A 24623-nucleotide genomic window follows, 5' to 3' on the forward strand; every position below is an offset into this window, starting at 1 on the left:
CGTTGAAGACCCCGCTGGCCGGGGCAGTTAAATGCATAATTATAGTTGAAGATGTAAACCTTTCTCTCTAAGTGATTGATAAACACACGCAGAAAATCAGTAGAAGACTGGAAGATTATCAATAAACTTAAACCAATTGGTCCTTTGCAGCCATCAGCAAAATAAACATCATCTCAAGAGGTCATAGAATGGTTGTCAAGGAGACCATCTGCTGGGATGTAAGACAAGGCTCTGTAAATCTAAAGGAAATGAAATTATAGAGTCCTTCAACCACAACAGAATTCAGTTAATCAACAACAGAGGGAGATGTGGGCAGCCAGAGAGGACATGGATGCTGGGGCATAAAGACGTTTGAGACCTGAGGCTGAGCAGGGGTGAGGTACTTGAGACCTGAGGCTGAGCAGGGGTGAGGTACTTGAAGGGCTGCGTGTCTCAGGTGAGAAGGGCAGTAGGCTGGTACTGCAGGTGCCGGGCTGTGGAGACAAGCAGGATTTTCCTCGCAGACTTGTACACAGATAGGGTAAGCAGGCAAAAGGAGCAGATCTGGGAGCCGGAGAGGTGGCTCCAGCCATGCGGTGAAGAGCACTGGCTGCTCTTCCAGAGGCACCAGTTCCGTTCTCAGCACCCACATGGTGGCTCACAACCATCTGCAACTCAGGTTCCAGGGGCTTCAACGTCCTCTTTTTTCTTTTTTTTTTTAAAGATTTATTTATTTATTACGTATACAGCATCTGTCTGCATGTACGCCTGTAGGCCAGAAGAGGGCGCCAGATCTCACTAAGATAATTATGAGCTACCATGTGGTTGCTGGGAATTGAACTCAAGACCTCTGAAAGAACAGCCAGGAATCTTAACTGCTGAGCCATCTCTCCAGCCCTTCAACATCCTCTTTTGACCTCTTCCGGCACACACATATTTTATGTACATGCACACAGGCAAAACACTCACACACATAAAGCAAAATAAATCTTTAAAAAATCTGAAGCCTAGCCGGGCGGTGGTGGCGCACGCCTTTAATCCCAGCACTCGGGAGGCAGAGCCAGGCGGATCTCTGTGAGTTCAAGGCCAGCCTGGTCTCCAAAGCGAGTTCCAGGAAAGGCGCAAAGCTACACAGAGAAACCCTGTCTCGAAAAACCACAAAAAAAAAAAAAAAAAAAAAAAAAAAAAAAAAAAAAAAAATCTGAAGCCTAAGCCAGGTGTGGTGGCACACGCCTTTAATCCCAGTACTTGGGAGGCAGAGGAAGGTGGATCTTTGAGTTCGAGGCCAGCCTGGTCTATCAAGTGAGTTCTAGGACAGCCAGGGCTACACAGAGAAACCCTGTCTCAATCCCTGCTCCCCCAACTCCCACAAAAAACCCCAAAACAAACAAACAAACAAACAAAAACAAAAAACAAAAAACAAAAAAACCCTGAAGCCTGAGAAGTAATCTTGAGATTAGCAGATGGGATGGAGCTGGTGTATGGGTGTTCATATATAACCTGGTTAAATTTAAGATATTCCTGCCTCAGCATCCTGAGTTTGAGGATTATAGACATCACCAGACCCAGCTATGACCTAACAATTCTACTCCAAGATACACACTCAAGAGAAAAGAAATGTATTTACACAAAGCCTTGACGTGAGTGGTCACGACAGCTTTATTATAAAGCCAAAGGTTGGAAAAAATGATCACCAGGTAGTGACAGATAAGTCAACATATCTGGGTGAAAGGCATTTAGCAGTCCTTTGGAAAGTTATGTATCAGTCCTCTGGGAAAAAGACTTCACCAAAGACACACATGTTCCCTGTCTGATCAGGGATGGAAAGGCTGGTGGGAAGCAGGTACCACTTACTCCAGTGCTGTTCCAAGGAAACCAAGATTGTGGAGAGCATGTAGAAGTGACACTAACCATCTGTAGCTAGCGACCCACCAGAAAAGCCAACAGAAGGGTGGGGTATGGCGGTACACACCCTTGGTCCCAGCGCTTGGGATACAGAGGCAGGCAGATCTCTCTGAGCTTAGGGTCTGCTAAGTGTGAGGTTTCCTGGTGGCTGGACCCAGCAGGACTGCATAAGAGGTTGACTGGACCCTGGGCCTGGGTACCAGGTGACTGTAACTAGCAAGGGGGAGGTCTTTTGCCCCTCCTCTTGGCATTGTTATAAATGGACCTTTGGAATAAAGTTCTGGGCCAGTGGATAAGGATCCAGGGCCACCCGAGCCTGTCCTGTGTTTTCTTTCTGTTTTCCCTCCCCTCTCTATTTCTAAGTCTCTTGTCTCTCATTCCTCAAGAGTCCCTGGGGTAAATAATGGTGCGGGCTGGTCCCCTGCAGGTAAGCAGCCCGGCTAGTTGGCCGATCTGCAACAGTTCTCTACGACAGCCACAGTTAATTATAAATTGAATCCAGGCAGCCTGAGGTTGTAGCTCAGTTGGGAGTACTTGCCTAGATGCATGAAGCCCTGGTTTCATCTCCAGCACCCAATAAGCCCACAGTGGTGGTGCAAACCTGTTATCCCAGCACTCAAAAGCTCTAGGTCTTCCTTGGCTAAATAGTTTAAGGCCCAGCCTGGGCTCCATGAGACTGTCTTTAAAGAAGAGAAATGCAATGGCTAAAGTGAGCAAATCTCCAAGGTCTCCACAAATTAAATTAGCCCAGTGTACACAGTGTACACAGGCCCAGGGGACCAGAGAGATGAAAGAAGGGACATCTCAGTCCTCATAATGATCCGTTCTTACCCCGGAGGGACCAGCAGCATGGAGCAAAGGAATTACGCCAGTGTGCAGGGAGGAAGGTGTGGAACTCAGACACTGAAGTGAGCTTCCTTGTTTAGATCTGTGTTTGGTCAACAGTGTTGGAATGAAATCTTCACAGCCTGGTGGCAGCCATGTCACCTCTGCTGAATCCCAGAGTAACTGAACTTAACTTCCCTTGGCCGACCTCCAGCTTTACCCTACTGGGAGCCTGACGGCTCAGCTGCAGCTGCGCATCCCTGTCAGCCTCCTACGGAAAGGAGAGGTAGGAAGCAGATCCCTGCTCAGCCACAGCTCGGGTCCCTCCTTTCTCCTGTCTTCCTCCTGTCCTCCAGCTGCAGTCATCTGACCCAGTCCCGGGACCCTTCAGAGACATCTTCTAATACTTTTATCTGACCCAGATATCACTCAGCTTGGGGGAGGGGGGGTTATAACCTGGTAGATCCATAATAACTTGAGAAACCAGCAAGTCAAAAATGTATTAAGTACTCATACTAAGCATTTGAACTTAGCCCAGACCACGTTAAATGTGCTAAAAACAAACAAACAAACAAACCCCCAACATTAGCCCAAAACTGAACAAAATTATGAGTCACAAGCATTTTTTAAAATCAGATTTATTTTAGCTGGCTGTGTGATGGTGTGCGTCTTTAATCCCAGCACTTAGGAGGCAGAGGCAGGGAGATCTGTGTGAGTTCAAGGCAAGCCTGGTCTACACAGTGAGCTTCAGGACAGCCACAGCTATATAGAAAGACCCCATCTCAAAAATAAGTAAATAAATAAACAAACAAACAAATAAATAAATCCCACCCCACCTGTGGTGATATACTGTGGATCAAAGAAAGCTTGCCTGAGGATCAGAGGACAGAGCCAGCTACTAGATTAACATAGTGGCCAGGCAGTGGTGGCACACACCTTTAATCCCAGTACTTGGGAGTCACAGGCCTTTAGTCCCAGCACTTGAGATCTCATGCCTTTGCTACCAGTATTTGGGAAGCACACACGCCATTAATCCCAGCACTCGGAAGGAAGTGATGGCTGGGCAGAAAAAGGCATATAAGACGTGAGGAGACAGGAACTAGAGGACTTTTCGGCTGAGGACTCAGAGGTTTTTAGTCAGAGGATTCATGGAGATAGAAGTTTCTCTAGTGGCTTGTTCCTTTGTCTCTCTGATCTTTCAGCATTTACTCTAACATCTGGCTCCGGGATTTTACTATAAGACCGTTTAGATTTTGAGCAACACCATCCCCCCAAAAACCCAGGTCCTCTGCAAGAACAAGTGAGCCATCTTTCCAAACCTGCAGTCACTCCACCTAATATTTTGAGGTAGGGTCTCTCTCGAGCCTGGGGCTCACTATGCCAGCTGGAGTGGCTGGTCAGTGATCTACCTGCCCGTCTCCATCCTCGGCGCTATCCAGACACACATCTGACGTGGTGCTGATGATCTGAACTCATGCTTACACAGCAAGCGTTTCACCCACTCCATCTCCCCCAGAGCCTATTACCCTCATTTCACTGAAGCACAGAGAGGTTAAGGCACTTACCTGAGGCCACACAGGTAGGAGGTACCGGGAGACAGATTCATGCTGCACGGCTCTGGATTTTTTTCTGTCTTTTTGTCTTTTGCTGGGTATAGAGCCCAGGACCTCTCCGAATGCTGGGTAAGTGCCCTGTCACCAAGTGACACCCTATCCCTCTTTTCATCTTCTCACTTCCTCATCATGGGAAGTAACATCTTTGTGGTTTCTATTCAGAGGCGGGAACAGACTCCTCAGGCTCTGGGGTTCCCTCTGCTGTTTTTCTTTTTCCTCGGTTTACCCTTCCCTTACTAGGTCTCTCTTTTTGTGGGTGCAGGCTAGAAGTCAGCCTCATTCCTCAGTCACAGCTCACTTTTTTTTTTTTTTTTTTTTTTTTTTTTTTTGGTTTTTCGAGACAGGGTTTCTCTGTGTAGCTTTGCGCCTTTCCTGGGACTCACTTGGTAGCCCAGGTTGGCCTCGAACTCACAGAGATCCGCCTGGCTCTGCCTCCCGAGTGCTGGGATTAAAGGCGTGCGCCACCACTGCCCGGCCACAGCTCACTTTTTAAAAACGTGTAGGAGTGTTTTGCCTGCATACAGGAATGTCCTCCACTTGGGTGCAGTGCCCTCAGAGGGCGTTAGAGATGGGGCACTGAGGATCGAACCTGGGTCCTCTGCAGGAGCAACAACTGCTTTTAACCGTGGCCTGTGTGCTGCCAGATGTGTGGAAATTTACTCTGCCTCTAGATGGCGCTACAAGGCCACAAACCCAGAGCCCCGCTGCTTTGAGATTCTAAACCAAGGATGTCAAGGACAAAGGACCTTGAAGCTGTCTCCTGTCAATTTTCAGGCACCAGAAATGGCAATAACTCCAGATTTAAAGTCTGGTTTCTATTTTATTTTACTTTATGCACATGGATGTTTTGTTTGCATAAATGTAGGTGTAACAAATGCATGCAAACCTACAGAGGCCAGAAGAGGGCGTCAGGTCCCCTAGAACTGGAGTTACAGGGTTGTGAGCGGCCATGTGGGTTCTGGGCACTGAACTCGGGTTCTCTGGAAGGGGCAGTCAGTGCTCTTAGAAACTGCTGACTCAATCTCCAGTCCTAAGAAGTGATGTTTAAAGACTTCTTTGAGGAAATGAGTATGCTCCCTTTCCAGACTCATGACTGTTTTTCCTCATGTAATACCTCTTTATTCTTCTCCTCTTGGCAACAAGTCTTATTTTGAAGAGTCCTTTATTAATCTTAAGTTTCTCAGGGTGGTTTGTGCATGGGGCACAGGATGTGACTGTAAAGATTAAGTTAGGAGCTGGGTGACATGAGGTCGGGGTCCTCCCTCCCAGCAGCGTGTGTGGGGAAGTCCTCCAATGGTTACATCATTTCCTGCTGGCAGCATACTCGGGGTCTTGCCCAGTAAGTACTGTGGACAGGAGGCACAATCTCGAAGCAAGGGTCTTTCTGGGGTCCAGCTCCCTTTGAGTCACTCATACTCTCAGAGTTCAGTCTAATTTGGTTGTTGGCACAAAGTCGTGTACTCACCTTGTGAAGCCAACAGCGTGGCTGTGTTCTGCAGTCAGGCCTCTGCCTTGAGGGTGAGCTGTTGAACCGCACAGCTAGGCTAAAGACCTCGTGCTCTGGAAGGTAAAAGTGGTGCTGGCCAGCTCATTGTCTCAGCCTCAAGACACTCAGCAGGTTCTCAAGAGAATGATCCGAGGACGAGAATAAACAGACGTCATAGAAGCTGCACAGATCTGAATCTGGCATGCCCAGGAAGCTCTTCGTGGTGTTTACACAAACAGTTGAACATCGAGAGTGTGCAAGTGGGAGGGTTGCTTTTTGAAGTTCCTCAGTGCCGGAACTCTTATCTCAAATGCAAACACCAGCGCTTGAGCAAGGGGGCTTCACACAGGTGTGGGAAATCGCGTTTCAATAAATGTTTCTTCCCGTGTGTCTCCATTCCCTCCTCGTTCTCCACCTCATCCCAACACAACTGCTCTGAGATGAGAGAAAAAGCAAACCTACAAACTGAAGAATACAACTTACACTGAATAAGACAGATAAGCAGCATGTGGGCAGGAAGGCCAGGGCCCCTCTCCTGGCTGCCTCCTCTGACACGCAGGACATGGCAGGTCCTGGGAGCCTGCAGCATCCTTCTGCCTTCTGAAGCTCAGCTTGAATCAGGCAGCATCAGGGAGGGGCTTCTTCCTGGCCTAGGCTCTTTGAATCCCATCCTTATCAACACATCCCTGCGGCTCCAGACTTCAGTGCAGCCAGGATTACCAGCAGGCTCACATAGGCCCGTGGTTTCTCTGTACCAGGTCCCTTTCCAAGCACCTAAAAATGTCCATCCAATTATCCTTAGCACAACCCTATGGACAGGTCCTCTGGGCTCTCCACACACTAAGGGAACTGAGGTGCAGCTGGCTGAGAGCTCTCTTAAGGCTACACACACATATGTAGGGCTCATTTTCTCCTAGTTCTGTCCCTGGTGCAATCTTGGTCCCAGAAGGTCTTTGGGCTCTCCAACTGTTTGGCTCCCCAGGGGGCCTTAATGAGACTTTCACACACAGGCTGACTGGGTGCTCCTTTAGGCTCTCAGAGGTCCTGCACTCCAGGCAAAGATGGAAACAAGCTGAATGGAAGGATCTGCACACATTCCTGGAATCCCTTCTTGGGTCCTGGAGCTTGGCTGCCATTCAGGTCAGGAGTGGATCAGATAGACATGCCACATGGTCACACTGACTATTCCCAGGACACATGCTCATTTGGTGTTTCTATGGCAGAAACATTGTGAGTTCAAACTTCTACAAGGACCAAATTTTTGGCCTATAGTATCTACTGGTTACAAGTATAGTTAGGTGGTAGTAGGCTTGTCTTACACACTCTTGACACTGGGTTTGAGCCCTATCAGCACATTCCAGAGCACGTGTGCACACACACACATCCTGCTTAATGTAGTTAAGTATGTGTTAATTGTCAACTTGATGGGATTCAGAATCGACCTGAGACACACACCTCTGAGTTGTGTCTTCGAGGGCACTCCAGCAGGGCAGCTCAGATAGTCCAAAGGAAAAAAATTGATGTTGCTGGACTGTTTTCACTTCTTCCTGGGAGAGGAGGGTATGTTTCTGCTGCTGCCACCCTCCAGTGACATCAGGCTCCAGTGACATCAGGCTCCAGCTTCCTCAACCTTCCAATGTGGACCCAAGACTGGCAGCTTTGGATTGGGACTACTGAAGCACCCAGTTTCACGGACTGAGCAGCTCCTGGGCTCTCTGCTCCTCTAGCATGCAGCCAGCCATTGGTGGACCATCCAGGCAACCCCCATCACGAAATCGAACCCAAGAAATCTCTTTACACATTATTGAATGTATGGGTGTCTTTTGGGCATGTCAGTAAGCCCACCAAGGGAGTGCGATGGATAAGGAGCCCAAGAGAGGGACCTGGATACCCTGGAACTGGAGTTAGAGACAGTTGTGAGCCACCCCGTGGGGGCTGGAAACTTTGGAAAGAGCAGCAAATGCTGTTGCAGCTGAACTCTTTCTCCAGGCCCAATAATGTGGTGTGGACCTGGGTCTCAGCATTTGGAAAACTGACACAGGGGGATGGAGAGTTTGATGCTGGCCTGGATTACATATTGATACTGTTTCAATGCTTAAAAAACATAAAAATGTATAGTAGTACTTTTTTTTCTTGGCACCGACAGCCCACAAATAATGACATGTAGACTTATTATTAATTATAAAAGCTCGGCCTTAGCTTTGGCTGGTTCCTAATTAGTTCTTATTACTTAAATTAACCCATATTTTTTTTTAGTCTACATTCGTCCACAAGGTCCTTACCTCATCTCTGTACTGCCCATTTTGCTTCCTCAGAGTCTGCCTGGTGACTCCTCCTTTCTTCTTCCCAGAGGTCTCTCTCTGCCCAGAATTCCCACCTATACTCTCCTCCTAGCTATTGGCCATTCAGCTTTTTATTACACCAATCACAGCAATACATCTTCACACAGTGTACAAATATCCCACAACAAAAATGGAATGAAACACCTTTCCCAATATAGTCACATGGATTTGGAATTTGGTGGGGACAGGCTAGGCTGGCTGGAGCTATGTGCCATGTAGAGGAGTTAAATCGTGAGACAGGGAGGAGGCAGAAGGCTGTTTTGGGGCGGGAGGAAGGAGAGGGAGCAGAAGACAGCAGAGCAGGAGGAGGAATTTGGCCATGGGGGGGGGGTGAATACAAGTGTGGGGTGTGGGGGAGAGCCTGGAAGAGACAGAAGTGCTCCCAGAGCAAAGAGATCAGGGCTCAGCTCTGCTGAGTCAGGAAGCTGGCTTTTCACAAGGAATTTCAGGGCTTATCGAATGGGAAGCAATTGAGGAAGTGTTCTGGTAAAGAGAAAATCTAGACGACTGATCCCAGTGGAGACTGGGAGGAGAGGAGGGCAGGGACTGAGTTTGCAAGCAGCATTTCTGAGAAGTTCTGCTGACACTGAGGGATAGAAAGGGTCTAGGAGTTTGAGAAGAAAACGGAAAACCATCTCAAGAGGAAAGGAGGCCGCAAAGACCACAGCACACCCACCAGCAGCACTGTAGCAGCAACAGAGGGCATTTAGCTCAAGGATGGATCCCTACAACTGTCCTCGCCCCACAGACACGTCCACAGACCACTGTGATGGAGACCTGTAGATGTAACCAATCGTCTTATTAAATAAGAAACACAGAACCAACGCAAAGAAGAAAGCCAAGAGATCAGAGCTAAGAGCCTTACCCTGCAGCTAGCCTCTTCAGCCAAGAGACCTCTCCGAAAGAGAGCTACTTCCTGTGTGTTTGTCTTTATATAGTCTTTCTGTTCTGCCTTCTCATTGGTTGTAAACCTAAACACATGACTGCCTCGTCACTGCCTGTCTGTAGAGACTTCCAGGTCTTCTATGGTTGGTATTGAGATTAAAGGCCTGTGTATCCAATGCTGGCTGTATCCTTGAACACACAGAGATCTACTTAGCTCTGCCTACCAAGTGCTGGGATCAAAGGTGTGCGCCACCACCGCCCAGCTTTCCTATGGCTTGCTAATAGCTCTGATCCCCAGGCAACTTTATTTATTAACATACAATTAAAATCACATTTCAGTACAAATAAAATACCACCATAGAGACCATTCCTCAACTGAGCATCCCTCTTTCCAGGTGACTCTAGTTTATGTCAAGTTGACAAAGTTTAACTAGCATGCTATCTCTATACCCACCCTGGAATCCTTTCTTATTTTTTTGGTGCATTCAAAGTGGGTTTAAGCTGCAAGAACAATATTCCAGAGTATGGCTGTGCTAGAATCCATATCTGCTCACAATACTTTTTTTTTTTTTTTTTGGTTTTTCAAGACAGGGTTTCTCTGTGTAGCTTTGCGCCTTTCCTGGAACTCGCTTTGGAGACCAGGCTGGCCTCGAACTCACAGAGATCAGCCTGGCTCTGCCTCCCAAGTGCTGGGATTAAAGGCGTGCGCCACCACCGCCCGGCTTTCACAATACTTTTGTGTGCCAGCAATGTGACAATTTTTTTGAAAAGTTTATACACAGTTCTAATGAAATATATATATACATACATATGTATATATATATTTCCCTTTGGATCTATATTCCGTGAGCTTTGAAAAACTTAAAACCCTATGTGATGGCTACTTTTGGTTGTCAAGTACATCTGGAATTAACTAAAACTCAAATATGGAAGGCACATCTGTGAGGGATTTTGCTTCATTTGCAGTGGGAAGATCCACTTCTAATCTGAATCATTGAGGTAGGAAGATATGCCTTCAATTCAGATCTTTTGAGATGGGAAGACCTACCTCTGATCCAGACCATGCCTTTTGCTGGTAGCTTATAAATATGGACATTGAAGGAGGACGCTTTTGCTTTGTCTGCTTGCTCTTGCCTTGCTATCAAGTCCATTCCTTCACTGGCATTAGAGCCTACTTCTTTGGGATTCAGGTATATACTGAAGGTCAGTTGAGACATCCCAGCCTCACAGAGTGAATAACTACTGAATTCTTGGACTTTCGGTTCATGGGCAGCCATTGTTGGATTAGTAGGACTACAGTCTGTAAATCATTCTAGTAAATCCCCTTTCTATATACAGAGAGGGCTTCATTCTCTAAGTTCTGTTACTCTAGAGAACCCTGACTAATATACTCTAGAAAGTCATGGACTATTATCATCACTCCAAGGGACTGCCCTCACACCTCTTTCCAGTTTTTTCTCCCCCCCTGGCAAGGCTAGTTCTGTTTCCACCATAGCTTACAACTTTTAGAACCTTATATAAATGGCACTACGCTATTTTGTACTGTATAATTGCACATAACAAAACCCTAATGTATTTACATTTTATAAAATTTTTGTGTATGTTAGCGTATGTATGTGCATGAGCCGGAAAAGCTCAAAAGAGGCATTGGGTCCCCTGGATCTAGGGTTGCAGACGAAGCATTATTTGGGCACTGGGAACTGAATCTAGGTCCTTTACAAGAAGAGCAGTGAAGTTCTGAGGCATCTATCTAGCCCAGAAAACCCCACTCACTATTATCCAGCCAGACCCTGTATATTCATGAGGCCACTTAATGCTCACAGAGGTTTGGGGGGAGGGTGTTGTCAGACCCAGTTAGTAAAAATAAGGAAAGTTCTATGTCTAGCTACAGCTTCCTCTCAGATCTGGTCCCTGTAAGGGGAAGTGGTGATAATTTAATAGTACATAAACCCTGGAGAGCTTGTTCAGTTCATACTGGAATGCTGGGAGGAGAATAGAGAATAGAACACTAACCCTCTACCTCCAGCCCTAAAAACTGAATTCTTTGAATAATAATTGTGAAATCCCAGGGAAGGCTGTGGTGTGTAAACATGGCTGCCAGGTAAGGCCCGTATCACTAAGCTCCGTCTCCTGCTGGCACCTGCTAATGCAGGGATGACAGCCCTCTCAGGGCCAGGGCTTTAGTGTAAATGGGTAGAAGTTCCGTTAATGGGTCGGGGTTAATTTCAAGAAAACCGCACGGGCGGCAGAAGCTCTCTGCAATGACATATGTATGTAGGAGTGTCCCAACCTCCCTTCTTTGGTGGCTTCTGTGGCCTGCAACGTGGATGGACTCGATTTCCAGGCATCGTAGGCAGCTTTGGGGCGGCAGGTGCACCCAAGCTTGCGCTTGGGGTTCCCGGGGTGGGGGAGGGTCTGCGGCCGGCAGGGGTCGGGGGTCGATGGTCCTCGGCGTCTACCGCCATCAGGGTCCCATGGGTTCCGGGTCGGAGGCCTAGGCCGGGCGCCGTTCCCGTCCGGGTCGGGCCTCCCCCGGTGACCTCATCGGGTGGCGGGCCCGGCCGGGCAGCGAATCGCCGCGCGGGCGCACAGGACCGCCCCGTAGACACCCGGCCGCCGCCGAGGCCACGCACGCGCTCCGGGGACGCTCCGCTACTCGGCCTCCGTCCTGCGTGGTCTCGGCCGCGGGCCGCTGGCCTGCTCCGCGCCGGCGCGCGCGGTGTGAGCGCGCGCGCGCCTGCGCGCCCGCGCGCCACCCAACCGCCACCGAACCTTCTGGAAGTGGAGTCCCACAGCCGCCCCCGCGGCCGACAGAGCTCGCCGCCCCCGCCGGCGCCTACCGCCCTGGAGGCCTCTGGGCAGGGGAGGGGGGAGGGGCCTAAGCGTGGGCGGGGCCTCCGGGGGGCGGCCCTGTGTGATTCGCCGCCTCCGCGCAGGCCCCGCCTCACCGGCGCCATGGCCCCGCCCCCTCTCTCCCCCTCCATGGCGCCTCCCAGGCTCATTCATTCGGCGCCGGGCCTGCTAGACACCTGTTCTCAGCTCCCGCTGCCGTCCACCGTCGCAGATAAGATGTCAGGCCCCGCCACGGACACACCGTCTGCCATCCAGATCTGCCGGTAAGATGGAGCAGACCCGGAGCAGACCCTTCCCTGCTCGCTCGCACCGGAGCCGTACTTAGGCTCGCCAGGATGCCGCCCTCATCCTGGGCGGCCCTGCCCGGCTCCACGCTCCCGGGACTCCGGCCCTGGAACTCGCCCTGTCTCTGGACCGAGGCCCAGAACTCTCTCCCGGGACCCCGCCCGGGATCCCTTTCCCTGGACACCCGCGTAGCCTCTTCAGGGATGCTCCCCGCCATGCTGCAGAATCCGGCCGCCTCGCCGGCTCCTCCCACCGGCCTCTGGCTGCATCCCAAGGGCGGCGGCCGCAATCCTGAGGAGGCTCGGTTTAGGAAGCCCGGCAGGGACATTGGACGTTAGACTGGCAAAGGGTCTGTCCGCCATCCTCTTGTGCGTCCTACAGGGCTCGCCCCACCCCGGGCTCGGCGCCTTATAGTCTGAGCCCAGCCTCCTGCGGGGTTCGGGAAGGATAATTCAGGCTCCAGAGGGTGGTGGCGAAGATGCCCAGAGCAGTGGGAGCATAGATGGGTGGGTGCCTCGGTGAGAGCAGGCCCAGACCCTCTGTGCCTTCAGAGCCCTGCCTCAGCTGTGAGGAGAGCAGGCGTTGGAAGGAAGAACTCATCCCTTTAAACGCTTTATTGTCCAGGAAGGGAGTGAGTGGGCCAGCTCACACAATAGGGGCAAAGGATTGTTCTAATCTACGCACCCTCCCCAGCCTTGCTCCACTGGGGGTGCTACTTAGATGTGGGTCCCCAGAGGAAGCTGGAGCTGATGAGCAAGCTCATTTCCCGAGAAGGCAGAGAGGGCAGCCTCAAGGTTACCCTGCGGTTTCGTTCACAGAAGTGGAAGCAGAGGCAAGCTGACATTTATACACCAGCTCAGTAAGGGGCGGGAATGGGGGCCACTGTGCCCGCTGGGCATCTGCCCTGTCTGACAGGCTGCCAAGAGTGAGAGTTTGGACGTTGGGCATCACACTGACCTTGTGTTCAAGCCATACTCAACAGTGGCAGGCTCCTTTCTTGTGGATGTTGCTGCTGGATAACTGGAGCTCTTTGCTCTCAACCTCAAGTTCTGGCCTGACAGAGGCCATTTCCTGACCTCAAGGTCAGTTTTGACCTCCTAGAGAGCGTATGTTTAGGGGAGCCCTGGTTCTCTTGCTTCCTTATTGGCTGTGTGGCTGCTGCACAGGGCCTTGCACTTGAACTCTCTGGGGACCAAGAGTGCATGTGACTGATATTTGGAGATAATAGAGGTCTTTGAGACATGCTGGCTGTTGGGGCTCTTGGGCCTCATTGAACAGGAAAGAACCTGTTCCTGTCCCGTCTTACCTTCCCTGGAAGGCTGGATGGTAGTATCCTTCATCCAGGTGTGTGGAGGAGAGAACTGAGTAACTCAATAAAGCCGTCCAGCTCCAGGAGTTTCAGAGTCAGCTCCTCCTTAGGTCTGCTTAAACCAGCATGGCTCTTACTTACCATCATCAGTATGGTTGGTGACTAGGCTCTTTTTTCCCACTAGCTTCTAACAGCTAATGGATTTTTATGTAGCTCGGGTACATACATTCATATGTTTATAAATGTCTTGTGTGTGGCTTTTCTGATTGTACCCCACAGGGCCATCTCTAGCTGTTAGAGTCACAATTGTGTATTTTTTTTTCTCACAATTGCGTATTTTTCCTAAGCGACAAAAGGGGTTTGTGGCCAGGAAGCCTGGCTGAGATGTGACTGCCAGGGGAGGTGGGGCTGTGAAGTGGACTGTGGTCATTTGGGTTTGGAGAGTGGACCTAGCAGAGTGGAGAGCCCTTTAAGGACATGTGAGCTAACACATTGAAAGAGGAGACTTCTGGCCTGGCACATCCAAGCCATGAATTTAACAAGACTTCACCAGACACCTCCAAGGAGCAGGCACTGGGAAGGACACTGAGCAATGGAAAGTTTTGCCCTCATCTTAGGAGAGACACAGTGTCGTATAGATGGGTACCTATCATCCTGGACTAGTAGAGCGACCATCTGCTTTCAGTTCCGAAGCTGTTGAAGGAAAGCAGCTTTAAAGACAGGGGCTGGGGAGATGGGACCTGAGTTCAGGACCCATGTGAAACCAGACAAGATAGTGTGTGCCTGTAACTCCAGTGCTCCTACAGCAAGATGGGAAGGGGAGACAAGAAAATCCCCGGAAGCTCAGGTGCCAGCCAACACAATAGACATTGTAGTGACCCTGATACTGCAGAGAGACCCTGTCTCAGTCCAGGTGACGTGTGAGGACTGATGCCTGAGGTGGTTCTCTGACCTCCATACTCATGCTATGGCATGAGTACACCTGTGCACACACACTCTGAAAAGGTGAAAGTAAGTGTGGGATGTGGCTATAGGTCTGGGGTGAGTGTGGCCTCTGCCCTTGGTAACTGAGTGACCTGGGAGCCACTGCTTAACTTCCCTGTGTCTCTGTTCTCTTATGGGTCTGAGTATTGAATAAGAGTCAAGCCGGGCGTGGTGCTGCACACCTTTAATCCCATCATTTGGAAGTAGAGACAGGCAGAAAGATCCTGAGTTCAAGGCCAGCTTGGTCTACAGAGTTCCAGTGCAGCCAGGGCTATACAGAGAAACCTTGTCTTAGAAAATGAAATAAGAAAGAGAGAAAGAAAAGAAAGGAAAAGTATATCCAGACCTGGTAGGATGCCTAGTACCTCAGTCAGTGTGCATTCTTTATGTGGAAATTGGGACAGCAGCTCAGGAGGCTGCCAGCCCGGGCTCCACTCCCATGTCTGTCTCTTGCAGGTTGTTTGTGTGGTTTACATCATTTCCCTAATCTCACAGCACCTTGATTTTCTTATCTGTAAATTGGAGATAGTACAATGCCTATCTTCAGGTCACTGTGAGGACTGATACCTTTGTCCCATTTCCTGATAGTATAAACATGATCTTACAAAGGGGAACCCTTTGAGAACCAGCTCTTCGAGTGCTCACTCAGGCCACAGCCGGTCACTGTCATCCCCTGTCCTTTGATCTGCTGCAAACAGATAGTCAACTTTGAAGCAGTGTACTGGTGGAGGGGGTCTTGGTGCAAGATGGCCTAGCAGGCCCATAAGCTTGGAACCTTCTGCATATGTTCATGTGGGTACACATGCTTATGTATATGGAACCAAAGACATCTGTATTGGGGGTCTTTCTGAATTACTCTCCATTGTATTTATTTCTTAAATTTTTGTATTTATGACATCTATCTTTTAGTGGTCTTTGGTTTTGTTTTGTTTTTTTGTTTTTTCAAGACCAAGTTTCTCTGTGTAGCTCTTTCTCTCCTGGAATTCACTCTGTAGACCAGGATGACCTCAAACTCAGAGATCCACCTGTCTTTGCTGGGATTACAGATGTGTGCCACCACTGCCTGGCGCCCTTATTTCATTTCTTTCCTTCTTTCCTTTTTTGAGGCAGAGTTTTACTTTGTAGCCCACGCTAGGCTTGTCCTTGGCATTCTGCCCCAGCCTCATGAGTGCTGGGAGATCGTGGCTTTGGAATCTCTTTGGGGTTAAGAATGTGACGTCTGCAGGTCTGTCTCACTTTGCTTGTCCTGCTCTCAGATACTGATCTGCCAAGCATTTTCCTGGGAGCTGGGATGCTTTGTACCATGAGGACAGTGAACACCTGCAAGGCTCCAGCCAATATTAGTTCAGTGGATGGGAATTTTCTCCCCTTGTAGCTTGGCCTTTGGCTTGAAGGTGGAATTGATTAAAACATAGAATCTGTTCTGGCACATTCCATAAAACACAGTGATGGCTCTGTTCTGGGAAGATGTGTGGACCCTGATGAAGAGGCCTCTCTGCAGCTCAGTGGCCTGTGGTGGAGGAGGCCTAAGTCTACCATTGTCCTGTTAGTGTTCAAGGTGGCCGCTGTCACTCTGGCCGGCACCCAGGTGTGATCTAGGCCAAAAGGTGCCTTCTCTTATTTATTTAAATTTTATTTATTTATTGTTATGAGTATGGATGTTTGCCTGCATATATGTCTTTATACTGTGTGTGTGTGTCTAGTGCCAGAAGAGGGCATCGCATCCCCTGGGACTGGAGTTTCAGACAGTTGTGAATTTCCATGTGGTTCTGGGATCCAAATTCAGGTCCTCTGGAAGAGCAGCCAGTGTTCTTAACCAGTGAGCCATTTCTCCAGCCCAGGTGCCTTCTTCTGAAGAGGACCCATGTGCCCATGTGAAGGGTTGGCCCTGTTCAAGTGGGTTCTTGATGACATAGGTGCCTTGACCTCCCATCTTGGTGTTCTTTTTCACTCTTGGAGGCTTCCTGGGAAGGGAGTTATTGTGTGGTCCTCCTCACCAGCTACCTGTTCGCAAATCGCTGGGGAGGCTGTTCACCATTGCAGATGGCAATACCTGAAAATAACTTTTCAGTAGAAAGCCCACAGAATACAGATTTTAAGTATTTCGGGATAGTTCCTTGAAATCTGGGCAGTGTAGCCTTTAATCCATAGACATAGTCATTCCCTCAATTGAAGATGAGGCAGGAAGATTGAGTTCATGGCCAGGCTGGGGTACATAGTAATTCCAGGTTCATCTAGACAATAGGAAGACTGTCCCCAAAACAAACAAACAAACACCCTCTTATACCAGAGAGAATCCTTTTTTTTTTCATTTTTCTTTATTAAGAAATTTTTTACGGGGGCTGGAGAGATGGCTCAGAGGTTAAGAGCACTGACTGCTCTTCCAGAGGTCCTGAGTTCAATTCCCAGCAACCACATGGTGGCTCACAACCATCTGTAATGAGATCTGGTGCCCTCTTCTGGCCTGCAGGGATACATGCTGTATACATAATAAATAAATAAATCTTTAAAAAAAAAAAAAAAAAAAAAAAAGAAATTTTTTACTCATTCTACATACCATCCACAGATCCCACCTCCTCCCTCCTCAGCCCTCTCTCCCAAGCCACCCCACATCCCCACATCCCCCAAATCAAGGTCTCCCATGGGGAGTCAGCAGAGCCCGGCACACTGAGCCTAGGCAGGTCCAAGCCCCTTCCCACTGCGCCAAGGCTGCACAAGGCGTCACACCACAGGCACCGGATTCCCAAAAGCCTGCCAATGCACCAGGGACGGATTCCGTCCCTGTCCCCATCCCCGTCCCGTCCCCCCCCATCCCGTGGTCGTCCCCCGTCCCTGTCCCCCCCCCCCCCCCGTCCGTCCGTCGTCCGTCCCCCCGTCCCCCCCCCCCCCCCCCCCGACCTGGGTGCCACCGGAGAGAAGAAAGAAAGAAAAAAAAATCTCTTGGGGCTAGAGAGAGAGCTTAGTGTTAAGAATGCTTGCTGAGCTGGGCGGTGGTGACACACACCTTTAATCCCAGCACTCAGGAGGCAGAGGCAGGCGGATCTCTGTGAGTTCGAGGCCAGCGTGGTCTACAGAGTGAGTTCCAGGACAGGCACCAAAACTACACAGAGAAACCTTGTCTTGAAAAAACAAAAAACAAAACAACAAACAAACAAACAAACAAAAAGAATGCTTGCTGCTTTTCTACCCAGTGCTAGTTCATTTCCCAGCAGCCATGTCAGCTCACAACTACCTCTAACTCTCTACCTTGAGAAAAACCAATGCCTCTGGCCTCCTCTGGCACCTACATTCACATGCAACCCCCACATATACACATAAAAAATATTAAAATAAATTAGAAAAAAAAATCTTTTTTTTTTTTTTTTTTTTTTTTTTTTTGGTGTTTCGAAAAACCAAATTCAGCCCAGGTGCCTTCTTCTGTGTAGCTTTGGTTCCTGTCGTGGATCTCGCTCTGTAGACCAGGCTGGCCTCAAACTCACAGAGATGCGCCTGGCTCTGCCTCCCGAGTGCTTGGATTGCCACCACCACCCAGCTCTAGAAAAAAATCTTAGTGTGAGGTGATGCACACCTGTCATTCCAGTATGTGGCAGGCAGAGGCAGAAGGCCAACTGGACTGTGTGATGAGACCTTCTCTCTCCCTTTTTCTTTTAAAGTGTAATTAATGTTTTAAATGCTAGGGGAGACCAGTGAGGTGGCTCAGCTGAAGAAGGTGCTTGCCTGCTAAACCTGAGAGATTTTAGTTTGGTCCTTGGACCGAGGAAGGAACCAGCTCTTGTAAATTGCCCTCTTACTTCCACTCACCTGTGATATCCAGGCAGTGGCGAGCACATCTCTTTTCTATAAATAAATGCGTGGGAAAAAATTGCTCCCCCACCCCATGCTCCACCCAGAGATTAAACCCAGGGCCTTATGTATGCAGGTAAGCACTGCCACGGAATCACAGCTTGCTGGTTGTCACTTATTTCCGTATTTTCACACACACAAAAATCTATTTTTTATTTAATGTGCAGTAGGTGTGTTTGTTTGCCTGCATGTATGCTTGTGCACCATGTGCATGCAGTACCTGTGGAGGCCAGAAGAGGGCGTCATTTCCCTGGGACAGGAGTTACAGATGGTTGTCAGCTGCCATGTGGGTTCTAGTAACTGAACCCAGGTCTTCTGCAAGAGCAAGTGCTCTTAACCACTGAGCCATCTCTCCAGCCTTCTCAGTTGTCATTCTGTTGTCCTTTGCTGTTAAAAAATATTTAAGTATTTATAAAATAGTTAACATCTTTCTGCAGGGACTCAAGCTCAGGGCCTGTACATGGCAGCTGAGTGCTTTCCCACAGCGTCAGTTCTAGCTTGAGCTTTGCTTTAGTAAAAACCTTGTTGGCATATAGATACAATTAAAAAGACACACACTCCATAAAAACATTCTGTATAAAATGCATCTGCGTTAAATGTACATTCCACTGAAGTTCGTTTTGTTTTGTTTTGAGGCGGTCTCATGTAGCCCAGGCTAGTTTCAAATTTGCCATGTGTGGAGGATAGCCTTGAACTCCTGATCCTCCTGCTTCCATCTCCCAAGTCCTGAGATTACAGGTGTGAACATTTCATTGTGTTTTGACAGGTGTGTGGGTGCCTGTGTATGACCATCTGACTATGACACAGAATGTCCTCATCACATCTGATAGGGAGGGGCTGTTATTCGAATCTTAGATGGTCTTTTAATAAAAAACCCAGAGCCAGATATCAGGGTGAAAGTGAAAGATCAGAGAAGCAGAGCAGCCAGCCCCTAGTTCTTACCTCTACGACATCCTCAGTCTAAAGAGAGTGAGTTCCTGTTTCCTCACAACTTATATACCTTTCTCTGCCCAGACATCACTTCATGGGATTAAAGACGTGTGTGCTCCCCAAACAAAGGCATGAGATCTCAAGTACTGGGATTAAAGGTGTGTGCCACCACTGCCTGACCTCTGTGTCTAATCTAGTGGCTGGCTCTGTCCTCTGATCCTCAGGCAACTTTATTAGGGTACACAATACATCACTGCAGGGCAGTTCCTTCCTTCCTTAACCATTGGCACCCAGAAGCAGATCAGCGGCTTTCTTTCATGGAGGTTTGTTCTCTGATTGCCTGGGGAGGACATCACACGTAGCATAGTGCCTGTGAGCCTCACCCGGGTAGGTGTGGAACTTTCCCTGCACATCCAGCTGGCTCATCTCTACAGTCAGTGAGCGTCTGGGATTGTAGCAGTTGTGAATGTTACAAATGTGATGTCACAGGCGTTGGGATGTAATCCAGGGCATGGGAACAGCCACTGGATGTTTGATGAGGTGGAGGGATTTTTATTATATGTTCTAGATGTATTTACTTATTTAAAAATGGGAAGCCAGGCCTAGTAGTGCATGGCTATAATCCCAGCACTTGGGAAGGCAGAGGAAGCCTGGGGAATCTGTGAGTGTGAGGCCAGCCTGGCTTACATCGGTGAGTTCCAGGTGAGCCAGGGTGACATAGTAAGACCCTGTCTTTAAAAACCAAACCAAACCATGTGTGAGACTTCACTGTGTTGCCCAGGCTATCCTGAAATTCTGTGCTCAAGAGAGCCCCTTCTCTGCTTCCTAAGCTCCCTAGCAAATGGGAGGTCAAATGCCACCTAGCCTGTGGTGGATTTGAGAAGGAGCCTGTGTTTTAGAGAGGATGCTGACATGTTTATGGATGCCAAGCCATGTTGTCTGGTATTTGCTGCAAGATAACCTGGCATTGGAGAGTGCTTGGAGCAAAGAGAAAACCAGGGGTGGCTAGGAGGCAGGTGAATTGACTTTTTGTTTTGGAGCCACAGGGTGGGGACAGGTGACTAATCTGGGCCTTTGGTTCTTTCCACAACAGAGTAGAGAACACCAGCTCTGGAGCCTCCTCCCCCTTCAGAATGTGAGGGCGGAGTCCAGCCCCGTGTTTGCCTCTGGTCCTGCTCCATTGCAAGCACTTTCTTGTCCTCCGGAAGAACTTCCGCTGCCTTCGTGCTGAGCCAGGACCTCTGCCCTACTTGGCCGCCCAGCCTGGCTGAGGACCTTTTGGCCCAGGTGCCACAACAGGGACCTGTGCCTGAGCTTGGCATAAACCACGCAGGGTGAAGCTTGGCTTCAAGTTCTTGGAGATGGGGGTCCTAGAGGGAGCTCTGTCAACCCTGCAGCTAGGCGGTGCCCCTCTCTCTCCTCCCTCAGAAGTAAGGCAAGGCTGAGTGACTTCACACATCCTCCTGAGCTGCTTGCATCACTGGGCTTCAGGAACAGACCTACCAGCTTGCCTGCTTGCTCATCAATCATTTGCCTACTCACTGGTGGTGGGAAGAGGAGCTAGCTGGGTCCCCTTGAGTAGGCCCCTTTGCTAAGCTGGGTACTGGCCGGTGAACACAGCAGCTAAGCCTCTTGCCGAGAGGGAGGATAAACGGGTTGTCCCACTCCCCGGGATGAAGCTGCTTGCTAGCACTCTGCGCCTCTGGGAGGCAGGCAGGCAGGTAGCCTCCTGGAGCCTGGTGACAGGCCAGGGGTGTTTGGGGATCAGGGAAAGAAGATGCTGGGCCTCCATGAGGGCTCTCAGAACCAGAGCAGATCACCAAAAGTCTGGACATTGCATCATCGCCATGGGAAGGTAGGACGACTGGCGATATTCTATTCCCTCGGGACTTTGCCCCAGGGCCTCAGGCTGGGAAACAGAGGATGTGCTGTAAATCCTTAGGAATGGGGGTTGGGTGAGCTGCCTCTTGTCAATAGGTAGTTTCAGTTGAGGTTTGTCATGCTGTTCTTTTGGGGACCATGAGGCTCCTGGGCTCCAGGCTTGGCATCTCCAGGCTGTAGGAAGCTGAGCCCTTTCTAGTCATAAATTCCTTTGGGTGTGGTTGGAGATCACCACCTCCTGTGAACTAGCAGCTGTGCTGGCCCAGGCATTCTACCAAGCTGCTGTTCCAGGTGGCTGAGAGACGCTGCAGCTTCTGTCTCGTTCCGAATGAATGGGCTTTTATTTCCCCTGAGCTTTGCAGAAAACTTCGTTGGGATGTAATTCACATGCATACATTTTATCCATTCAAGTTCACAGCCTGGTGGTGTTAGCACCTTCCCTGAGCTGTATCACCATGAGTTGCCTCAGTCCCCCCCACCCCCCTCCACAGGGTTTCTCCATGTAGTTTTGGTGCCTGTCCTGGATCTCCCTCTGTAGCCCAGACTGGCCTCGAGCTCACAGAGATCCACTGGCTCTGCCTCCTGAGTGCTGGGATTAAAGGCTGCACCAATGCCACCCGGCTAAGTTGCCTCGGTTCTGCAAGCCATGACAATAAAGGGTGTTTGTTGGAATGGAGGTGGTGGTGACAAGAATGTCTTTGTATGCTAATGAGGTGACTGGGGGCTGGCCTCTTGAAAGACTGCCTGAACTTTTGGCTCCGTCCCATTATATGCTACTCTGGGGGTGGGAGAGGTTCTTGGCTTGAGTTAATCACCCATGACCAATGACTTGATCAATCATGAAATCCCCTTAAAAGCTCTTGATGCTGACTGAGGTTAGCATTTATTTTTTAGTTTCTCATTGGCAACCACTACATCAATTTGGCTGATGCTGGTTGTGTCCTTCATTTAAAAAAGAAACTTTTTTTTTTTTTTTTGAGATAGAGCCTTACTGTGTACTCCAGGCTGTCTCCAAACTCTGTTTTCTGCATCTGTATCCAAAGCACCAGGATTGCAGCAGAGTGCCCAGTGCCTGGGGTCCTGGCCTTGGTAATGAGCCTGTAGTAAGTCAGCCTGTCTCCCCCACCTCCCACCCCAGTTAGTAGATGGAGGAGGAGCTTGTGGGAACACTGATTTGGATGACTGTGATGAATGGGACTTGTATCTGGTGTCTGAAGCGGGTGGTCTTTGGGGACTGACCAAGCCCTTTTGGCCTTTGGGGGTGGTTGCAGACCCTCACTGAGTTATAGGACCTGAGCTGAAGAAGTGGAAAGATCACCTGATGTTTGTCAACAGAGGTGGTGTGCATGGAAACAGCTCATTTGGGAGCAGACTTTGAATCCCCTGGTAACTCCCAGTCAACCTTGGAGGCATGCAGGGTGGCTTCCACAGGACCCAGGTGTATTAACGCCTCCCAGCATGTAGGAGGGTTCGGTGTCCCACACCCTGTCCAGCACTTGCTTTTTCACCGGTGTGAAGTGTTGTCCACTGCAGGTGTGATTGGCACTCCCTTGAGGACTCAGCCTTCCCTTCTTCCTTTTTCTGAGACAGGGTTTCTCTGTGTGACAGTCCCGGCCTGAAACATGCTTTTTTGTTTGTTTGTTTCTTTGACTTTTTGTTTTTCATGACAGGGTTTCTTTGGATAGCCCTGGCAGTCCTGGAACTCGCTCTGTAGACCAGGCTGGCCTTGAACTCCCAGAGATCCGCCTGTCTGCCTCCCAAGTGCTGGGATTAAAGGTGTGCGCCACACTTGGCTTCTTTTTCTTTTTCAAGATTTATTGTTTTTAATTTATGTATATATGTGTGTGTGTGGGTCATGTGTGTAGGTCATGTGTGTAGGTGCCCACAGAAGCCAGAAGAGCTGTTGGGTCTCTTGGAACTGGTGTTATAGGAGGTTATGACTGCCATGTGTTTGCTGGGAACTGAACTTGGGTCCTCTGGAAGAGCAGCAAGCATTTTTAACCAATGAGCCAGCTCTTTATCACACTTCCCCTGACTCCTCCCCACCCTTTGAGAGATCTCACTATATAGCCTGGGTTGTCCTGGAATTAGTTAGCTGTGTAAACCAGACTGGCCTTGAAATCACAGAGCTCCCTCTGCTCTGCCTGTGCTGGGACTAAAGGCTTGTGCCACCACTGCCCGGCTCTTTTGGCTTTCTTGAGATAGGGTCTAATATCACAGTCTAGCCTCAAACTCACTATGTTGTGGAAGCTGGCCTTGAACTCCCAATCTTTCTGCCTCCACTTCCTGAGTGCTGGGGTTGTAGGTGTGCACCACCACACTTGATCTTAGCCTGCTTTCTGGTAGGCTTGTTTTTCATTAGTTGAGTCATAAAAGTTCTTTATACATTCTAGATACAATTTCCCTTCTTAGACATTTTTTCCAGCTCCCAAAATGTGTTAAAGTACAGGTAACATCACATTTGTGAACTTAACTGTTTCGGAGTGTGCGTTCAGTGCTGTTAGTTGTGACATCCATACTACGTTGTCTCCAGATGAAAAGCTAGTCTGGCCTATCAGACTGTCCCCATCCGCCTTCCCCGGTCTCTGGCAGCCTCTTCTATGGTAGAAGGCTGGACTCTGAATCTGACTGCTCTGGGGCCTCAGCGTCTTGTGATAGTGTGTTTATCAGTCAGGGCCTTGTTCCTTCATTCCTGGACTGTGTTCCAGCAGGCCAGCACTCTGCCAATGACACTGTGTCATCCTCAGCCTCTTTCTTCTTCTTTTGAGACAAGTTTCTCTGTGTAGCTTTGGAGCCTGTCCTGGAATTCACTCTGTAGACCAGGCTGGCCTTGAACTCACAGAGATCCTCCTGGTTCTGTCTCCCGGGTGCTGGGATTAAAGGCGTCACCACCACTGCCGGGCTTCTTTCTTCCTCTTGTAAAGGCAGGGTTAATGTTCCTCATGAGGCTAGGACACACTTCCTATCTACTTGCCTGGTGATGGGCTGACTATGACATAATGCTGCCGTGAGCATGCCCCGTTGGGATAGTCTTGTGTGACTGTTCCAACCGGATGTACACCCAGAAGTGGTTCACCAGATAATAAGGTCATCAGTTCCATTTGTAATTTTTTAAGGAGCACACCATTTATTTACCAAGCCTCTGAGCAGTGCTTAAGTCCCAGCCCCCACACCAGCAGACTCGTTATTTTCTCCTGTTTTTAGGGGGGCAAACTTTGGTCATGCTGTGTCACCGAGCTGGTCCTCTAGCTCCTGTTTCTTTCTTTCCTCTTGAGGCAGCGTCTCATTGTGTCTTCAGACCATACACTGCACAGGCCTCCTCTGCTTTGTGAATATTGGGTTTAAAAGTGTCCCATGCCTGACTTGCTTACTTATTTGTTTATTTATTTATATTTTTATTTTATTTTTTTATCTATAAGGTTTATTGCACAGTTTTGGGGGAGGTAGCAGAGTTAACAACAAATTCCTTGTCACTGTCGTCATTCCAGGCAGTAGTGGATGGA

The 24623-nt window shown here is 49.3% G+C and overlaps 1 protein-coding gene across 2 annotated transcripts in view; it reads left to right on the forward strand.

The window, feature by feature from the left end:
- Positions 1–11912: 11912 nt before the first annotated feature.
- The window catches only part of Acot7 (acyl-CoA thioesterase 7), a 97133-nt gene continuing 84422 nt past the window's right edge, over positions 11913–24623 (forward strand). The window contains exon 1 of one of the 2 annotated variants that reach the window (XM_059255466.1): positions 11913–12151. In XM_059255466.1, the coding sequence (XP_059111449.1) occupies positions 11991–12151 (161 nt within the window). In that variant the 5' untranslated portion in view covers positions 11913–11990. Of the gene's footprint in view, positions 12152–20897; positions 21095–24623 lie in introns of those variants that run through there. The other variant, XM_059255465.1, reaches the window with a different exon arrangement.

The sequence above is a fragment of the Peromyscus eremicus genome, chromosome 2, assembly GCF_949786415.1.
Source record: "Peromyscus eremicus chromosome 2, PerEre_H2_v1, whole genome shotgun sequence".
Classification (NCBI taxonomy): domain Eukaryota; kingdom Metazoa; phylum Chordata; class Mammalia; order Rodentia; family Cricetidae; genus Peromyscus; species Peromyscus eremicus.